This window comes from Arvicanthis niloticus, chromosome 25, assembly GCF_011762505.2.
Source record: "Arvicanthis niloticus isolate mArvNil1 chromosome 25, mArvNil1.pat.X, whole genome shotgun sequence".
Lineage (NCBI taxonomy): Eukaryota > Metazoa > Chordata > Mammalia > Rodentia > Muridae > Arvicanthis > Arvicanthis niloticus.
In genome coordinates, this window is record NC_133433.1 from 33,990,332 (window position 1) to 34,005,523 (window position 15,192).

General features: G+C 36.8%; 1 protein-coding gene across 7 annotated transcripts in view; it reads right to left on the reverse strand.

Moving 5' to 3' along the window:
• Positions 1-15,192, reverse strand: part of C25H8orf34 (chromosome 25 C8orf34 homolog) — a 394,450-nt gene that overhangs the window by 83,807 nt on the left and 295,451 nt on the right. For all 7 annotated transcript variants that reach the window (XM_076924364.1, XM_076924363.1, XM_076924361.1 and 4 more), the window contains one exon: positions 12,335-12,420. In XM_076924364.1, the coding sequence (XP_076780479.1) occupies positions 12,335-12,420 (86 nt within the window). The remainder of the gene's footprint in view (positions 1-12,334; positions 12,421-15,192) is intronic.

Genomic DNA, 15,192 nt, shown 5'->3' on the forward strand with positions numbered 1-15,192 from the left:
GAGTCTGTGGCAGCATACACAGAACCTGTGCAGGTCTGAGCCAGATAGGGCTCCAGTGCTGCTGCAGAGAGAAGTGGGTGCAAGCCCATGTTCCCAGCTCAGAAGCTACCTTCAGTAACTGCTTGCATTGAAAAAATAATTTTCTCAAACAGAGCCTGCCTGGTTGTATAAACCACACTTAAAGGCCAGGCCTTATGCCTAGCAGTAGATGGCCAGCACAAAATGAACTCCATGGTATTTTTGAAGGTTTCTTTGTTTCATAATGCTTTGTCTGGACATTTTTTAAAAAAACACTACAGGTATTCTACTTATATATTGTTTCTGATTTTGTATCTTAATGGGATTTCTGTGTATGTTTCTTTTTGTCTATATGTGTTCCTTGTACACTTTCTTTGACCCTCTTTTTTCTATTTGTCTGTTTTGTCCTATTCAGTTAAGATTTGTTTTTAACTTATTTTGTTTCTTTTTGGATGCTTGTCTTATTTCTAATAAGAGAGCACAAGATACGGGACAGGAAATTGAATCTGGGGGGAGTTAGGAAGAGGAAACTGTAATCAGAATACTCTGTAGGAAAAAAATCTAATTTTAACTTTAAAAACATAAAAATAAAATGAATATATACTACTATAATAGAGAACCTGTGCTTGGTTCCCAGTAACTATATCGGATGGCTCACATCTACCTATAACTATAGCCCCAGTGGAACCAGCAATCTCTTCTGGCCTCTGTGGACAACCACACTCATGTGCACACACCCACACACAAACATATACAATACAAGCATAATTAAAAGTAAAAATAAATCTAAAAATGAGGTAACATTTTGATGTTTAGTCAGCTGTATTTTGGTACATATTTACTTTTAATGTCTTTTTTTTTCCTGTTTTGTAATGTATTTCTTGGTTGTTTAATGCCTTCTTTTAGATGGTGAGGGAGTTATACAATTTAAGTATTAATTCTATCAATTGGTATTTTCTCCTCTAAATCAGATGTCAAAATGTGAAGGAGTTACTAAGAATACAAATTATTAAATGGTTGTAGGTTTTCTCCCCAAACACATCAAGCAAGAAGTTGTTGACTGGTCCAAACCTTAGAGAAGAAGGTAGTGGAGCTTTCAATTATATAAATAAAATGACAGGAAACACTTCCACATGGCTGCCAAGTTAGGTTAACTAGTGCAGTGTAGATGGATATTTATGTTTGCTAGAGAGTTCTGGGATAATGATGACTATCATCTGTAAATAATATGTACCAGATACTGTCAACTTTTATAGTTAAATTTAACTTCATATATTAAAATTTAAAAATCTGATCACTCCTGGCCCAGAGCACTGGTTCTTTCCAGTCTAGGCCCGAGCAGTGAGCAGATCCTGGGCAGCAGCCCTGCCCCCAATCTCACAGAACCAAGAGGAAGCAGGCCTACCAGAAGCTCTAACCCTGGCAGTATCTTAGGGAAGGAGACAGCAACATCCACCCTAAACAGGGAGAACTGGAATCCACTAGGACCCAGGAAGTCACTTCTGGCCCAGAGCACTGGTTCCTTCCTGTCTGTGCCTGAGCACTGAGCAGATCTTGGGCTCCAGCTCTAACCCCAGTAGTAACACCCACCCCACACAGTTCTGATACAACCAAGATAATAGGAAAGACAGCTCCAGTCAGAGACAGGGCAGGTAGCACTAAAGAGATTCAGATGGCGAAAGGCAAGCACAAGAACATAAGCAGTAGCAACCCATGGTACTTGGCATCATTAGAACCTAATTCTCCCACACAAGAAAGTCCTGAATTCCCCATATCACTAGGAAAGCAAGACTCAGATTTAAAAGCACTTCTAATGATGATGATAGAGGACTTTAGGAAGGACATAAATAACACTCTCAAAGAATTTGAGGAGAACACAGGTAAACAGGTAGAAGCTCTTAAAGAGGAAAAACAAAAATCCCTTAAAGAATTACAAGAGCCGGGCAGTGGTGGTGCACACCTTTAATCCCAGCACTTGGGAGGCAGAGGCAGGAGGATTTCTGAGTTCGAGGCCAGCCTGGTCTACAGAGTGAGTTCCAGGACAGCTAGGGCTACACAGAGAAAATCTGTCTCGAAAAACAAAACCAAAACCAAAATCAAAACAAAACTTAATGTATGCACCCACACCATAGCTCCTGCATGTGTGGCTCAGGGAGCAATGCAGAAGAGATAGCCGAGTGAATCTAGAAGCCAGTATGCAAGGAAGTCTGCTAAAAACAGTCTCGGCTAGAAATATATATCTCTATATGAACATAGATATCTTTGCAGAACACAGAATGCCTTCCACTATGATACAACGCTAGAAAAGCCATAAATTAAGATAATTCACTTACTACCCTTCTAAACATAGCAAAATCATTAAAAGTAGCAAATTTTAGTTGATAAAATTAAGATGGGTAAGGGGAAAATGTATCATGTTAAACAGTAGTCATTCAATTGAAAAGAGGAATTTAGCACCTATTTACTAAAACCAAGTTCTAACAGCTTTATAAGCTAGCATGGACAGACCCATTAAACCAGGAGGCAAGTTGTATTTTATTTACATCTACTAAAATGAAGTTACAACTTTAACCAGGGAAATAGGTAGGGTAACACAAGACCCTTATGTCCAGTCTTCCAAGTCCAGAATTCAGCACCTGGAATTACAGTCTTCCCAATCCTAGATGCCTAGATGTCAATATAAAAACATAATCAGTAAGTAGTACCTAGGATAGTATGTCTTCAACTATACCCCTGCAGTCCTACCAAAATAGGCCCTAAATATCCCAACATAATTGAAGCATAAATAAAAGATTTTCCTTTATGCATATGTCAGAGGAGTTGAAAGAGAAAATAATTAAACCCCTTAAAGAAATAATGAAAACACAAATAGTGGAAGACAATGAAAAAAAATGTTCAAAACATGAAAGTCGAAGAATCATTAAACTGAATCATTAAACTGAATTAGTGGAGAACCCAAACTGAGGGAGGTGTGGAAATGAAAAACTTAGGAGCTAGAACATGAACCTCAGAGGCAAGCCTCACCAACAGAATACAGGAAATCGAAGAGAGACTCTAAAGCATTGAAGACATGATAGAAGAAATGAATACATCAGTCCTAGAGAATGATAAATCTAAAAATTTCATCTGTCCAGGAAATCTGAAAACCTATGAAAAGACCAAATCTAAAAAGAATAGGATTAGAGGAAGGAGAAGAAACCCAGGTAAAAGACACCAAAAATATTTTCAACAAAAATCATAGGACAAAATTTCCTTAACCTAAAGAAAGAGTTGCCTATTGAATTAGAAGAAGCATACAGAATTCCAACCAGAGTGTAAATGAAAAGAAATTTCCATCGAAATATAATAATCAAAAATTAATTCTACAAATTAAAAATAGAGTAACAAAAGTCACAAAGGAAAAGACCACATAACATATAAAGGCAGACATATTATAATTATATATAAGTTCTTTATGGAGACTCTGAAAGACAGAAGTGCCCAGATAAGTGTGCTGCAGATGCTAAGGGACCACAGATGGCAGCTCAGAATACTCAGCAAAAATTTTAATCACCATAAATGAAGAAAATAAGACATTCCATGATAAACTCAAATTTCTACTGTTCTGTCTATACATCTACCCCTATGAAGAGTACTAGAAAACTCTAATCTAAAGAGGTTAACTATGTTCAAAAAAATTGGATAGGATAAATAACCAGATGAGCAAAATCAAAGAGGGGAAACATGTAAACACACACACACTTGAAAGCTCTAAAACAAAAAAGAATAAACCACATCAAAAAGTAGTAGAAGATGAGGAATAAATAATCTCAGGACTGAAATAGAAACAAACAAACAAAAAACAAACAATACAAAGAATCATTAGAAAAAAGAGTTGATTTTTTTTTTTTTAGGAAATCAATAAAATTGACAAAGCCTTATGTAAATTTACTAAAAGGCAGACAAAGAATATCTAAGTCAACAAAATTAGAAATGAAAAAGGGACATAACAACAGATACCAAGGAAATCTAGAGAACCATAAGGATGTCCTTTAATAACCTGTACTTCAACAAATTGGAAAATCTAAAAGAATGGAAATTTTCTTGGTACATACTATTTAAATCAAGATCAGATAAACAACATAACCAGACTTATAACCCTTGGTGCAATAAAAATAATCATTAGAAGCTTCACAACAACGACGAAAAAGAACCCAGGGACAGGCAATTTTAGCCCAGAATTCTACCAAACTTTCAAAAAGAGCTAATGCCAATATCCCTATAATTATTCCACAAAATACAAACAGAAGTGAGATTTCCCAACTTATTTTACTAACAGTTACTCTGATATCCAAATCACATAATGACACACAAAGAAAGAATTACAGACTAATTTTTCTTATATGAAATACAAAATTTCTTAATAAACTACTTGTAAACCAAATTCAAAAACCATTTTAAAAATTCATCAACCATGAACAAGTAGTCTTCGTCCCAGAGAAGCAAGGATATTTCAACATGCATAAATCTACCATATAAAAAACTGCAAGACAAAAACCACATGATCATCTCATTAGATGCAGAAAAGGTCTAACCTTCATGATAAAAGTGCTGGAGATAAAATCTAACCTTCATGATAAAAGTGCTGCAGAGATTAGAGATACAAGGGACATACCTGAACATAATAAACGCAGAGTGATCTTATCTAGAGCAATAAGACAAATGAAGAAGATCAAGGGCATATAAAGTGAAAAGGGAGAAGTCAAAGTATCTTTACTTGCAAATGATATTATAATATACATAAATGACTTGAAAATTCCACCAGAAAACCCCTATACCTGATAAACACTTTCAACATAGTAGCTGGATACAAAATTAACTCACAAAACCAGTAACCCAACTCTCTCTCTCTCTCTCTCTCTCTCTCTCTCTCTCTCTCTCTCTCTCTCTCTCTCTCTCTATCTCTCTCTCTCTCATCTCTCCTCTTCTCTCTGTCTCTCTCTCTGTCTCTGTCTCTCTCTGTCTCTCTCTCTCTCTCTCTCTCTCTCTCTCTCTCTCTCTCTCTCTCTCTCTCTCTCTCTCTCTCTCTCTTTCTCTCTCTCATCTTGAGGATGCAGATAGCTCTGACTAGGAAAGGGAACTATAATGGATAATTAGGATGGATAGAGCTGAAATGGGAGGATCAAGGGTGGATGGAAGGAGACAAGGGTTTGATGAAGGGAATACAGGAAGAGAGAGCTGAAATTAAGGGCCATTTGAAAGGTAGTATGGGAACTTAAAGCAGTAGACACCTCCTAAAATATGTACGTATATGAAGCCAATCTAAATGAAATTGTCAAATAATGAAGGAGACAGAGACCCAACTGACCTTTTCATGTCCTCAAATGAAAGTTCCAGGACTAGGTTTAGGTTAAATCTAATTGAATCATTGGGCAATGGGGCCCCATGGAAATCCCTAAACATCCCCCAAGCTACTGCCAGGACTTCATGTAGCTCTCCACAAACCAACAGCAAGGCCTCATTCCTGAAGACAACACCGCACAGCTCCTTGAACATGGAGAATGGAGTGGTGCCTACATGGAGCCCTCCCCTCTGTCTTAGTGTCTTCGGTACCAGAAGGTATTCAACATGCTACCAAAAGAGAATGGTTGTCCCTCCCAGCATCTAATGTTTTCCTTCACAGTGTTGTCCTGCCTGCAAGATATACGAGGACAATGGTAACACAAAACTTTTGGGAATAACCAACCAGTATCTGATCGGACTTATGACCCATTCCACAAGATGGATTCCAGACCCAGCACTGTGCTAGTTACCAAGAACCTGAGACTAGGTAACCAAAGGTCCTAAGGTAAAACCAAATACTACTTACTGCTCTAAAATAACCAAACAAAACCAACCAAACAAGCAAAACATAAGAGTGATAAAATGACTCCTAATGACATTTTGCTATACTCATAAATCAGTACCTTGCTCAGCCATCATCAAAGAAGTTTTTCCTACAGCAGATAGGAGAGAATGAGGTAGCATACAAAGACCTGTGTCTATACCAGGTCTTCTGAAAATATATTATGAGCTTCAATTTAGTGTGTTTATGAGATTCTTAAATGTGAAAATGTGTTGGTCTCTTGTTCTTATGCCTTCTCTTGGGCTTTTTCTTTTGTCTTATCTAACTCAGATGTGATAGTGTTTATCATATATATATTTATATATATATATATTTCTATATGCATCATAGAAACATTATATACATATATATAGAAACCTATTCTTTTAAAATGAGAAACAGAAAGGGAGTGGTTTCAGATGGGAAGGAAGATGGAAAGGAACTAGGAGGAGTAGAGGGAAGGGAAATTATAAAATTGTAAGCAGAATTTATTTTTTTTAAAGATTTTTTCTTTCTTTTTTATTTTTTCTTCTTTTTTGTCTTTTTTTTTTAAATTGGGTATTATATTAACATTTCAGATTTTATCCCCTTACCCCACTTTCTCCCACCACCCAGAAACCTCCTATCCCATCCTCCCTCCTCATGCTTCTACCTACCTCCCGCCCCCACTACTCCCTTCCCACCATCACATCCCCCCCCACTCTGTGTTCGTTTTTCATGGGACCAAGAATCTTCTCTCCCACCTATGCCCGACAAGGCCATCCTTTCCTACATATACCGCTGGAGTCATGGGTCCCTTCCTATGTGCTCCCAGGTTGGTGGTTTAGACCCTGGGGCCTCTGGTTGTTTGGTATTGTTGCTTTCCTTCTGGGGTCACAAACCCTTTCTGTAAGCAGAATTTATTATGAGAGAAAATAACCTAATTTCAATAAAAAGAAAACAATTTATAAATAAAATTAAGTTACATTTCATCAAACTGTGCAAACACTGTGTGATTTTATAACTTGTGTATTTTTTTATTTTATGAGTTGAGATTCTTGAGTAAGACATTTCCTTAATATTAAAATTTTATTTTCTACAGTAAAAATATTTATAGAGATATGCATGTACATAGACCAGAAACACTTAAAAGTTCTCATGGCTTTTCTATTTAAAGTTAGAAGTATGGTGTGTGTTCTCCATTTCCTCTCAGGGAATATGTGACAGCTTTAGGTAGATGCCTTTCTGCTTGATTTTATTTGTGCTAATAATTCATTCATTCATTCATTCATTCATTTATTTGTCCATTTATGTACATTCATTTATTCAATAAACATGATTCCACAGGCTATGTGGTTTGAAATTATGTTAAACAAAACAATTTTCTATTACTGTTTCATGGAATTCACTTGAATACATACACACAGTGTTAATTTTTTAACCAAAAATAAATGAAGACTTACAAGGTGGCAATATTAGTAGCTTTTTAGTTTATGCTCTGCTAGGTGCTTGTGTTGAGTACTCCATGATTAGTGGTGGTCAGATCTGCTGAAGTCTATGAGATCATAGCAGTTCTAGAGTCAAGCACAGCTCTTCTGTGATGGGCTTCTCAAAGCAGTCAAGAATACTGATATCTTACCTTAATTGAAATTTACAAGAGCAAATAGAGCCAGCGAAAGAGACAAAAACTGAGATGGAACATCAATCTAAGAAGTCCAGCAAAGAGACATCATAAACATAAAAATTCAGTGTCTCATGTTTGGAGGGACAAACTTTCTAAGGTGTATGAGGTACATTCCCTGGCTAGTGCTTACTAGCACGTGCAAATATGGACCAACTGTGTTCTTTTTTCTGCCGAGAAATTTGTTTTACAAGCAAGCATGTTTCTTGAAAACATAGTTGTTTGATTCTTTTAATCACATAAGGAATAGTAGAAATTGTGCCTTTAGTGAAATAGTACAAAAGCATGGAATAATTAAGTGATTTTATTCTTTAAAAGGTGTCTTCTAATGCTGGGATACAATTTTCATCTATTGGTTGATCATGTTACCAGGATCTAGAAATCTTGAACGTTTGTCACAATGTTTAGTTTCAATCAGCTTCCTCTTGTCATCATTTTTACCATGGCTGCTTGTGTTCCAAGAACTTCTCTGCACAAAATTAGGCCTTTTTATAGAAACACGTATCTTGAGCCAAATTCAATATGGATGCCCAGTTGACATGTGAATTACATTGGAGATTTTTGGATTCTAAACTTTGGGGTCCCATGGTTTGACTAACTTCAGAAGAAAGGAATGTACTGAAGCAGAAACTCCTGCTTTGCAATTTTCTAATTAAGTATTCTAATATTTGAGTGTGGAAAGAGCAGGATATAAATATTTCAAGAAAAGAACTTAAACTTAATGAATGCATTTTTTCCAGCAGCTCTAGGTATAATAAAAAACATATGTATTGTTTAATTTCCCAGGATATTTAAGTCCCTACAGTTTTCAGCAAATATGTACATGTAGATTGCTAGAAAGTATAAATCTATTAACAGATTGATTGATTAGACTAGTTTTGATTGAATTTAAACAGTTAATGGCCAAGTTGTTACACAATATCTGTGTTGTGTTACTTTTACATTGAGCATGAAAGCCTTAAGAAGCATGAAATCATTTGAAGTGAGAACAAATACTGAGTAATTCAGAAACAGTTAGGCATTCATACAGAGGAAGCATTACTGTGAGCTGAACATCAGGAACACTTAATATGACCTTAGGGCGGATGCTCTGAGTACTGCAGGCAGCAAAAGGAAGCTGCTACCATTGAGAAAAGAGTGAACTGTGCAAAGGAAATCATGCAATATACACAAGATGAGATGCTCAGGATAAATCTACAAGATAAATAAGAGTTGATAGCTAGCTAGAATGAGCCTCCATGTTGCTACGTATCCAAGACTCTGCTTTCATTGTCAGGGTTTACGAACTATCTTGAGCATGTTCATGCCTTAGTTCTATAACAGATCTGAACAGGTATAAAATATCATGCTCTCTCTGTAGGTCATCATTGGTATCATGATGTATCATTGATCATGATGATCATCCTGTATCATTTTATTTTTTAAATATTATTAGGTGATAGTCAACATGTGAAATTATATGTACATATAAAATTTCAAATAAAGTACAAAAACTGTGTTATATGGATAAGATATATAGTAAATTTAACTTATAAGGTGCAATAATAAAACACACCAAGCTTGGGACAGACCTTAAATGTCAGAGAATTCCCATCAGCCTTGACTTTGCTGTGGGCTTCTTCTTTATCAGATCTCTAAGCTTCCTCATATGCTGGAGAGAACTGATTTTGAGTCTATTGTTCCTTTCCTGTCGTATGGTTTCTTCACTTAAGCATGTTTTCCTAGCGAACACTCTCTAGAAATGTTCTCATTTTAAACTTTATGAAAATAGCATCCTCTGACTTCTGTTTGTCCAATCAACATTCATGATCTTAAGGCCAGATCACTGGGGAGCTCTTACATGCTCACAGCAGCATCAGAGAACCAGCTGGCCATTTAGAGTTGATTGAAATCAGCTCAGTGGCTGGGCTATATTACATCAGAGGAACCATCCATTCTGCACAACATTTTTGCTAAACATTTACCAGCAGGATGCTGACTTTATCCATCCCGTGTGTACAGTTGAAATGTGCTCGAGAGTCCCTACAGTGTAACAATTCCACAGCTCATTGGTTTCATCACACATGAACATCCTAACAAGGCTTCTTGGCACTCCCTGGTACATAAAGCTGGGTTTTCTAAGATGTTTAACTACATATTCAGGTTTTGGGCTTTCTATCATATAAATGCTCAAATTTTAATATAGTAGAAACATTTCCTCAAATTGTTTAGACACTACCGAGTAAATCTCTTCCTTTACTAGGTTTTTTTCAGCTTTAATAATTAATACCAAGCAAATACTTATAAAGCAATACTTCATTATCATCTCCATTTAATTTTTCCTGGTTTCTAAGGTAATGAGGCTTATTTCATATATTTACTTGACATTTGAATCTCCTCATCTGTGACAAGTCTGTTTAATCTGTTGATTATTTCTCAATGGATTTGTTGACCTTATTAAATTAGAAGTGATTATCATATTTGAATACTCATCTTTGAGCAATGAAAACTATACTGCAAATATTATTTTCTCATTTTGTAGCTTTTTCCTTGGAATTTTTGATAATTTTAAAATTCCTAAAAAAAAAAAAAAATAACAACAAAAAAACCCCTCTATTCGTATGAATGTGGCACCTGTGTTGGTGTGTTGTGGAGTATGCAAGCAGGTGCATGCACTGTGTGGGTGTTTATAAAGGCCAGAGTCTTTGTCTAACATTTTCCATCTTATTTTTATTTCAGACTGAGTTTCTCACTGACTCTAAAGCTCACTGATTAGCTTGACAGGCTGCCCAGGGAATCCCGAGGATTTTCCTGTCTGTACTCCACCTACATAGGTGTTCCACAGGCCGATTTACAGGTGTGTGCTACTACACTTAATACATGTATGGCAAAGATCTGAACTCGGCCTCATAAAAGTGCAACAAGCATTGTCCTTGCTGAGCAGTCACCTCAGCTCCACAGCTCTTCATTTCTGCAGTTTGTTTCCACTGTCTTTTAACCTCATTATAAAATTTAAGTTAGTTAAAATGATAAATTATAAAAATAGAAATTGTACATATTAGTAGGGCAACCTGGAATGTTTTGTTTTAATACATATAAGGTTTTGTATAGAATTAAAAATATTTATAAACTCATTATTTCATTTGTTTCTGGTAAAATTATTCAAACATCCATCACGTTTTTAGCTTTTGAGATGTGTAGTACATTGTTATTATATTGCATATCTAATGGTTATAAACTTTTCTGTCTGCTTTGAGATGGTCTCCATTCAGACATAAGGGGAATATCTTGCCAATGTGATTCCTCTGATGATCCTGATTCCATTGCTGTGACCTGCTAGATACTATACAATAAATAGTAATGCATCTTAGGTGACATTGGAGTAGCATTACAATTGCCACTTCTGCACCAAGCATTTTGAAGTTTAACTTCATATGGAGTTCAGTCATGGAGTTTGTGCTTCAGCAGATAGAAATGGGAATGCGCTAAATACTATTAATTTAAAGTGATAATAAAGTAGACAGCTGTAGTGCTGGGTGTCAACCTGAAACAAAGCCTAGACATAACCTGGCTGGTTTTGGTCAACTTGATACAAACTAGAATCATTTAGGAGAAGGAAATCCCAACTGAGCAATTTTTTTCCATCATATTTTTCAGGGGGCATGTCTGTAGAGCATGGTTACTATTTTATGGGAGAGAGATCACACACCTTTGGAGATTCTACCCCTGGGCACATGGTGTTGGGCAAGGTGAGCACACTATGTGAGGAAAAAAGAGGAAGAGACATTTCTTCCATGATCTCTGCTTCAGTGCCTACCTCCAGGTTTCTGCCTTGGTTTCCTGGATGAATGACTGTGACTTAAAAGTATAAACCCACATACCATACCCTCACACAAGGTAGTTTTTGTCAGTGACATAACAGCAGCATATACTAAATGAGAACACCTAAGCATAGGGAATCTAAACTAAGAAATGGCCTCCATCATATTGGCCTGTGTGCATCTCTGTGGAACATGTTTTTTATTAGTAATTGATATAGGTGGGGGCAGCCCACTGTAGGTGATACCATGCCTAGATAAGCAGGCCTGGGTTGTACGAGAGATGCAGCTGTGCAAGCCAGGGAAGCAATCAAGTAAGCAATATTCCTTCCTCTCTGGTTTCTGCTTCAGTACCTGCCTCCAGGTTCATGCCTCGAGGCTTAGCTTCCCAAGATAACAAACTGTATCCTGTAAAATGAAATAAAGTCTCTCCTCCCCACATTACCTTTGGTCCTATAATTTTATCACAGCAACAGAAAAGCAAGCTATGATACAATACATTTTTTTCCTTCGGGAAAGGAAGCATAGATGAGACTCTATGAAGAAAATGACGTCTATTTTAGAGAGAAAAACAATATTTACAGTCTTAACACCACCTTACCACACAGCTGAGAGAAAAGTTGTATGATATCTCCAATAAGATATCACTGTTTTTCTCCAAGAAGACTAACTGGATCAATGGCACAAGATGGAACTAAAAGACATGCCAATTGTCAATGAACTCATAGTGACCTACCCTTTCTAGAGAACCACAGTGAAAAATTGAATTCTAAAATGTTAGAATTAGTAGCATGACTTTGACAGTAGCCAACATACAGCTCCCTGTTCAGAATCTACCCTTCCCGATTCCTTTCCTCATTTGCCCTTCCCAGCCCAGGTGGGTAGAATAAGCTTGTGATTGGAGGTTTTGGGCATTTGGTCCAGGGAAGTTAGTTTTGAAAATCACTAAAAGTTACTAAAACTTTTAAAATAAATACGTCTGATTTTAAAACTTACCCAATGAGTCTGGGATTATCTCATCCGGAGAATGAAATATTTGTAGTGTGTCTTCTGTCCTTTCCATCAGGTTGTCTCCTTGAAGCCTAAATAATTAAAAATCATCATAGAAAACTGTAGCAGTGATAAATGGTAATCTACAACATATATGCCAGAATTCTAGACTCTGAAATCAAACGTGCTTCTTCAACATAAACATAAATATCTATGCTTACCTTAATAAGCATAACCAATATCTTTTCTTAATCTCAGGTTGTTGCTTTTTCTAGCTATAAAGAAAAGGCCTTCTATCTGTTTCTACATATGCAGTATGATTACTGTAGACCAGTGATTCTCAACGTATGTGTTGTGCCCATTTGAGGTTCAAATGACCTTTTCACAGGGGTCGCATTTCAGATATCCTACATGTCACGTTTATACATTATGTTTCATAACAGTAACAAAATTAGAGTTATGATGTAGCAATGAAAATAATTTTATGTCTGGAGATTGCCACAACATGAGGAACAGTATTAAAGGGTCATACCATAGGAAGGTTGAGAAGCACTGTTCTAGACTCCAGAATTTAGAGGCAAACTTCTTTAGATATTAGCCTGGACAAAATGAATAGTTAGAGCAAAATGTTCTTACTAAGCCACAAAGTCTGATTGAGCAGAGAGAAAACAAGTCTGATACTACATGTTCAGCTGACTCCCAGGTCCTGGACTCATAAGACAGTTTTTATAACTGCATAGAGTTTTCACACATACACACTTGTTCAAATCAAATCAGTCTGAACAGAAAGACCAGTGATCAGAATCTGTCAGCAGTGGGAGGGAGGATCCTATTGTGGACAACACACCCAGGGTTGCAAAGATGCTAGAGAAGCTTGGAGAGTGGAAGACTGTGTAGATCCTTTACAATGGCATATATCTCAAGTGATGTATCCTCATGTCTTCACTGAGAAATGATACCTGGCGGTATCAAATTTAACTTTGTTTTGATGGAACATTGTGAAACTGTCTTCCCAGAGGAAGGTGGGTTTCAGATTTCTTCCCTAAATAAGTGAATCTCTGTAAATATTGAAGATTATGAAACAGCCCCAAGACCAGAAGTTTCCACCAATGTCTTCACATATTCTGTACACTGAGAAAATGGCAAATGATTTCCTAGGGAAATGCTGATAAATGTATTGCATGTAACATTAAGTTTTGTTAAAATAAAAATTACAATTAGTAACTATACTGGGCTCCAGTGTTAAAATTCTCAGTAATACCTTTGCTTTTTGCACCATGGTGGAATCATACAATAACTTGTTCCCTTTATGTTTTGTAAAATTATAAATATTTGGAAATTATGCTTTTTATAATATTGCTTTCTCTGTATTTTTCTACATGCCAAAATGTGTACTATATTAGCCTTCTGTAAATAAAATCATGTTTTCTGAATTGTGTAAGCTAGCTAAGATGGTCATCAGGTATTAGGTGCTTGTTGCCAAGACTGAATGCCTATGTTTGATCCCTTAGACTCGCATATAAAAAAACAGAGAATTGATACTTGCAAGTTGTCCTCTGACCTCCACAGGAGTGCCATGACATGGGAAAACCCACACCCACAAGTAAGTAAATAATGAAGTAGAAAAACTAAAAATTTGCCAAGGATAATTTTCTTATAATACTTTTTAGTCAGCTAAGTATGCATTTTATACCTCAATAATTTTTACCACAGGAAAAGGAAACAGTACTTTAAAATAACAGTGAGCTATACTTTTCTCCAAACCTTTCCTACCTCTTTCTCCTTTTCAATTAATGTAAACAAATCACGAAAACTATTTTGATAACCCATAATATCAAACATTGGGTTTTTGAATTTTCTTTTCCATGAGCATTGTATCAAAATTCTTAAGAAGAAATTCTAAAGAAAGTTTAAAGTTATAATTAATAATTGTTACTAGAAATAACAAGGGCATAGAGAGATAGCTCAATGGTTAAGAGTGCTTACTGCTCTTGCAGAGAACTTAAGGTCTGAGAACATACATTGGATGGCTGGCAAATGCCCGTAACTACAGATCCAGGTTATGTCCACTTCTGGCCACTAAAAACAACCTACATATGTGCACACACACATGAACACACACACACACAAACACACATAAACAAAAATTTAAAAATTGACCTTTAAAAATATTCACAAATGTTTCAACATACTTGCATAATTAACAGTAGATTAAAATGTAAAAAGAAATACACTAAATTCTCCACAAGACACAAAGACAAAGAATTAGGACATAAAAACTATGCCTCACTTTCTGCTGGGGCAGACTGCTAGATGGTCTGCTCCCCTGAACACACCATATCCTGACTCATCCTAGAAGGATCACTCAGAGCAGTGGGTAAGAATCTTTCCCCACAACTCTATGCCCCAGAGCTGCAGCTGGACCCATCACCCACTGCAACCCTGCCCTCCAGAATACCATTCCCCTTCTGCCCGTCACTTGGTCCTTTCTGCTGGGGCAGACTCCTAGCTGTTCTGCTCCTGTGAAGACACCATATTCTGACCCATCCCAGAGGAACCACTGTACTCAGAGCAGCAGAGAAGCCACTGCACCCAGAGCAGTGGAGGAACCTCTGCATTCATGTAAGTGGAGAATCCACTGCACTCAGAGTAGTTGAGAAATCTGGATTCTCAGGAGTTCTAACACATCCAGGATCATAGGATTTCAGGATTCCCAGAGGCAGCCTGAGTCTCAGGAGCTCTTTCACCCGGGATCAGTGGATCACAGGATCACAGAAACGGCTGAATTCTAAGGAGTTCTGACACAAGCAAGATAACAGGACAGATAGGCTCCAGTCAGAGACAATGAGCACAGGTAGCACTAG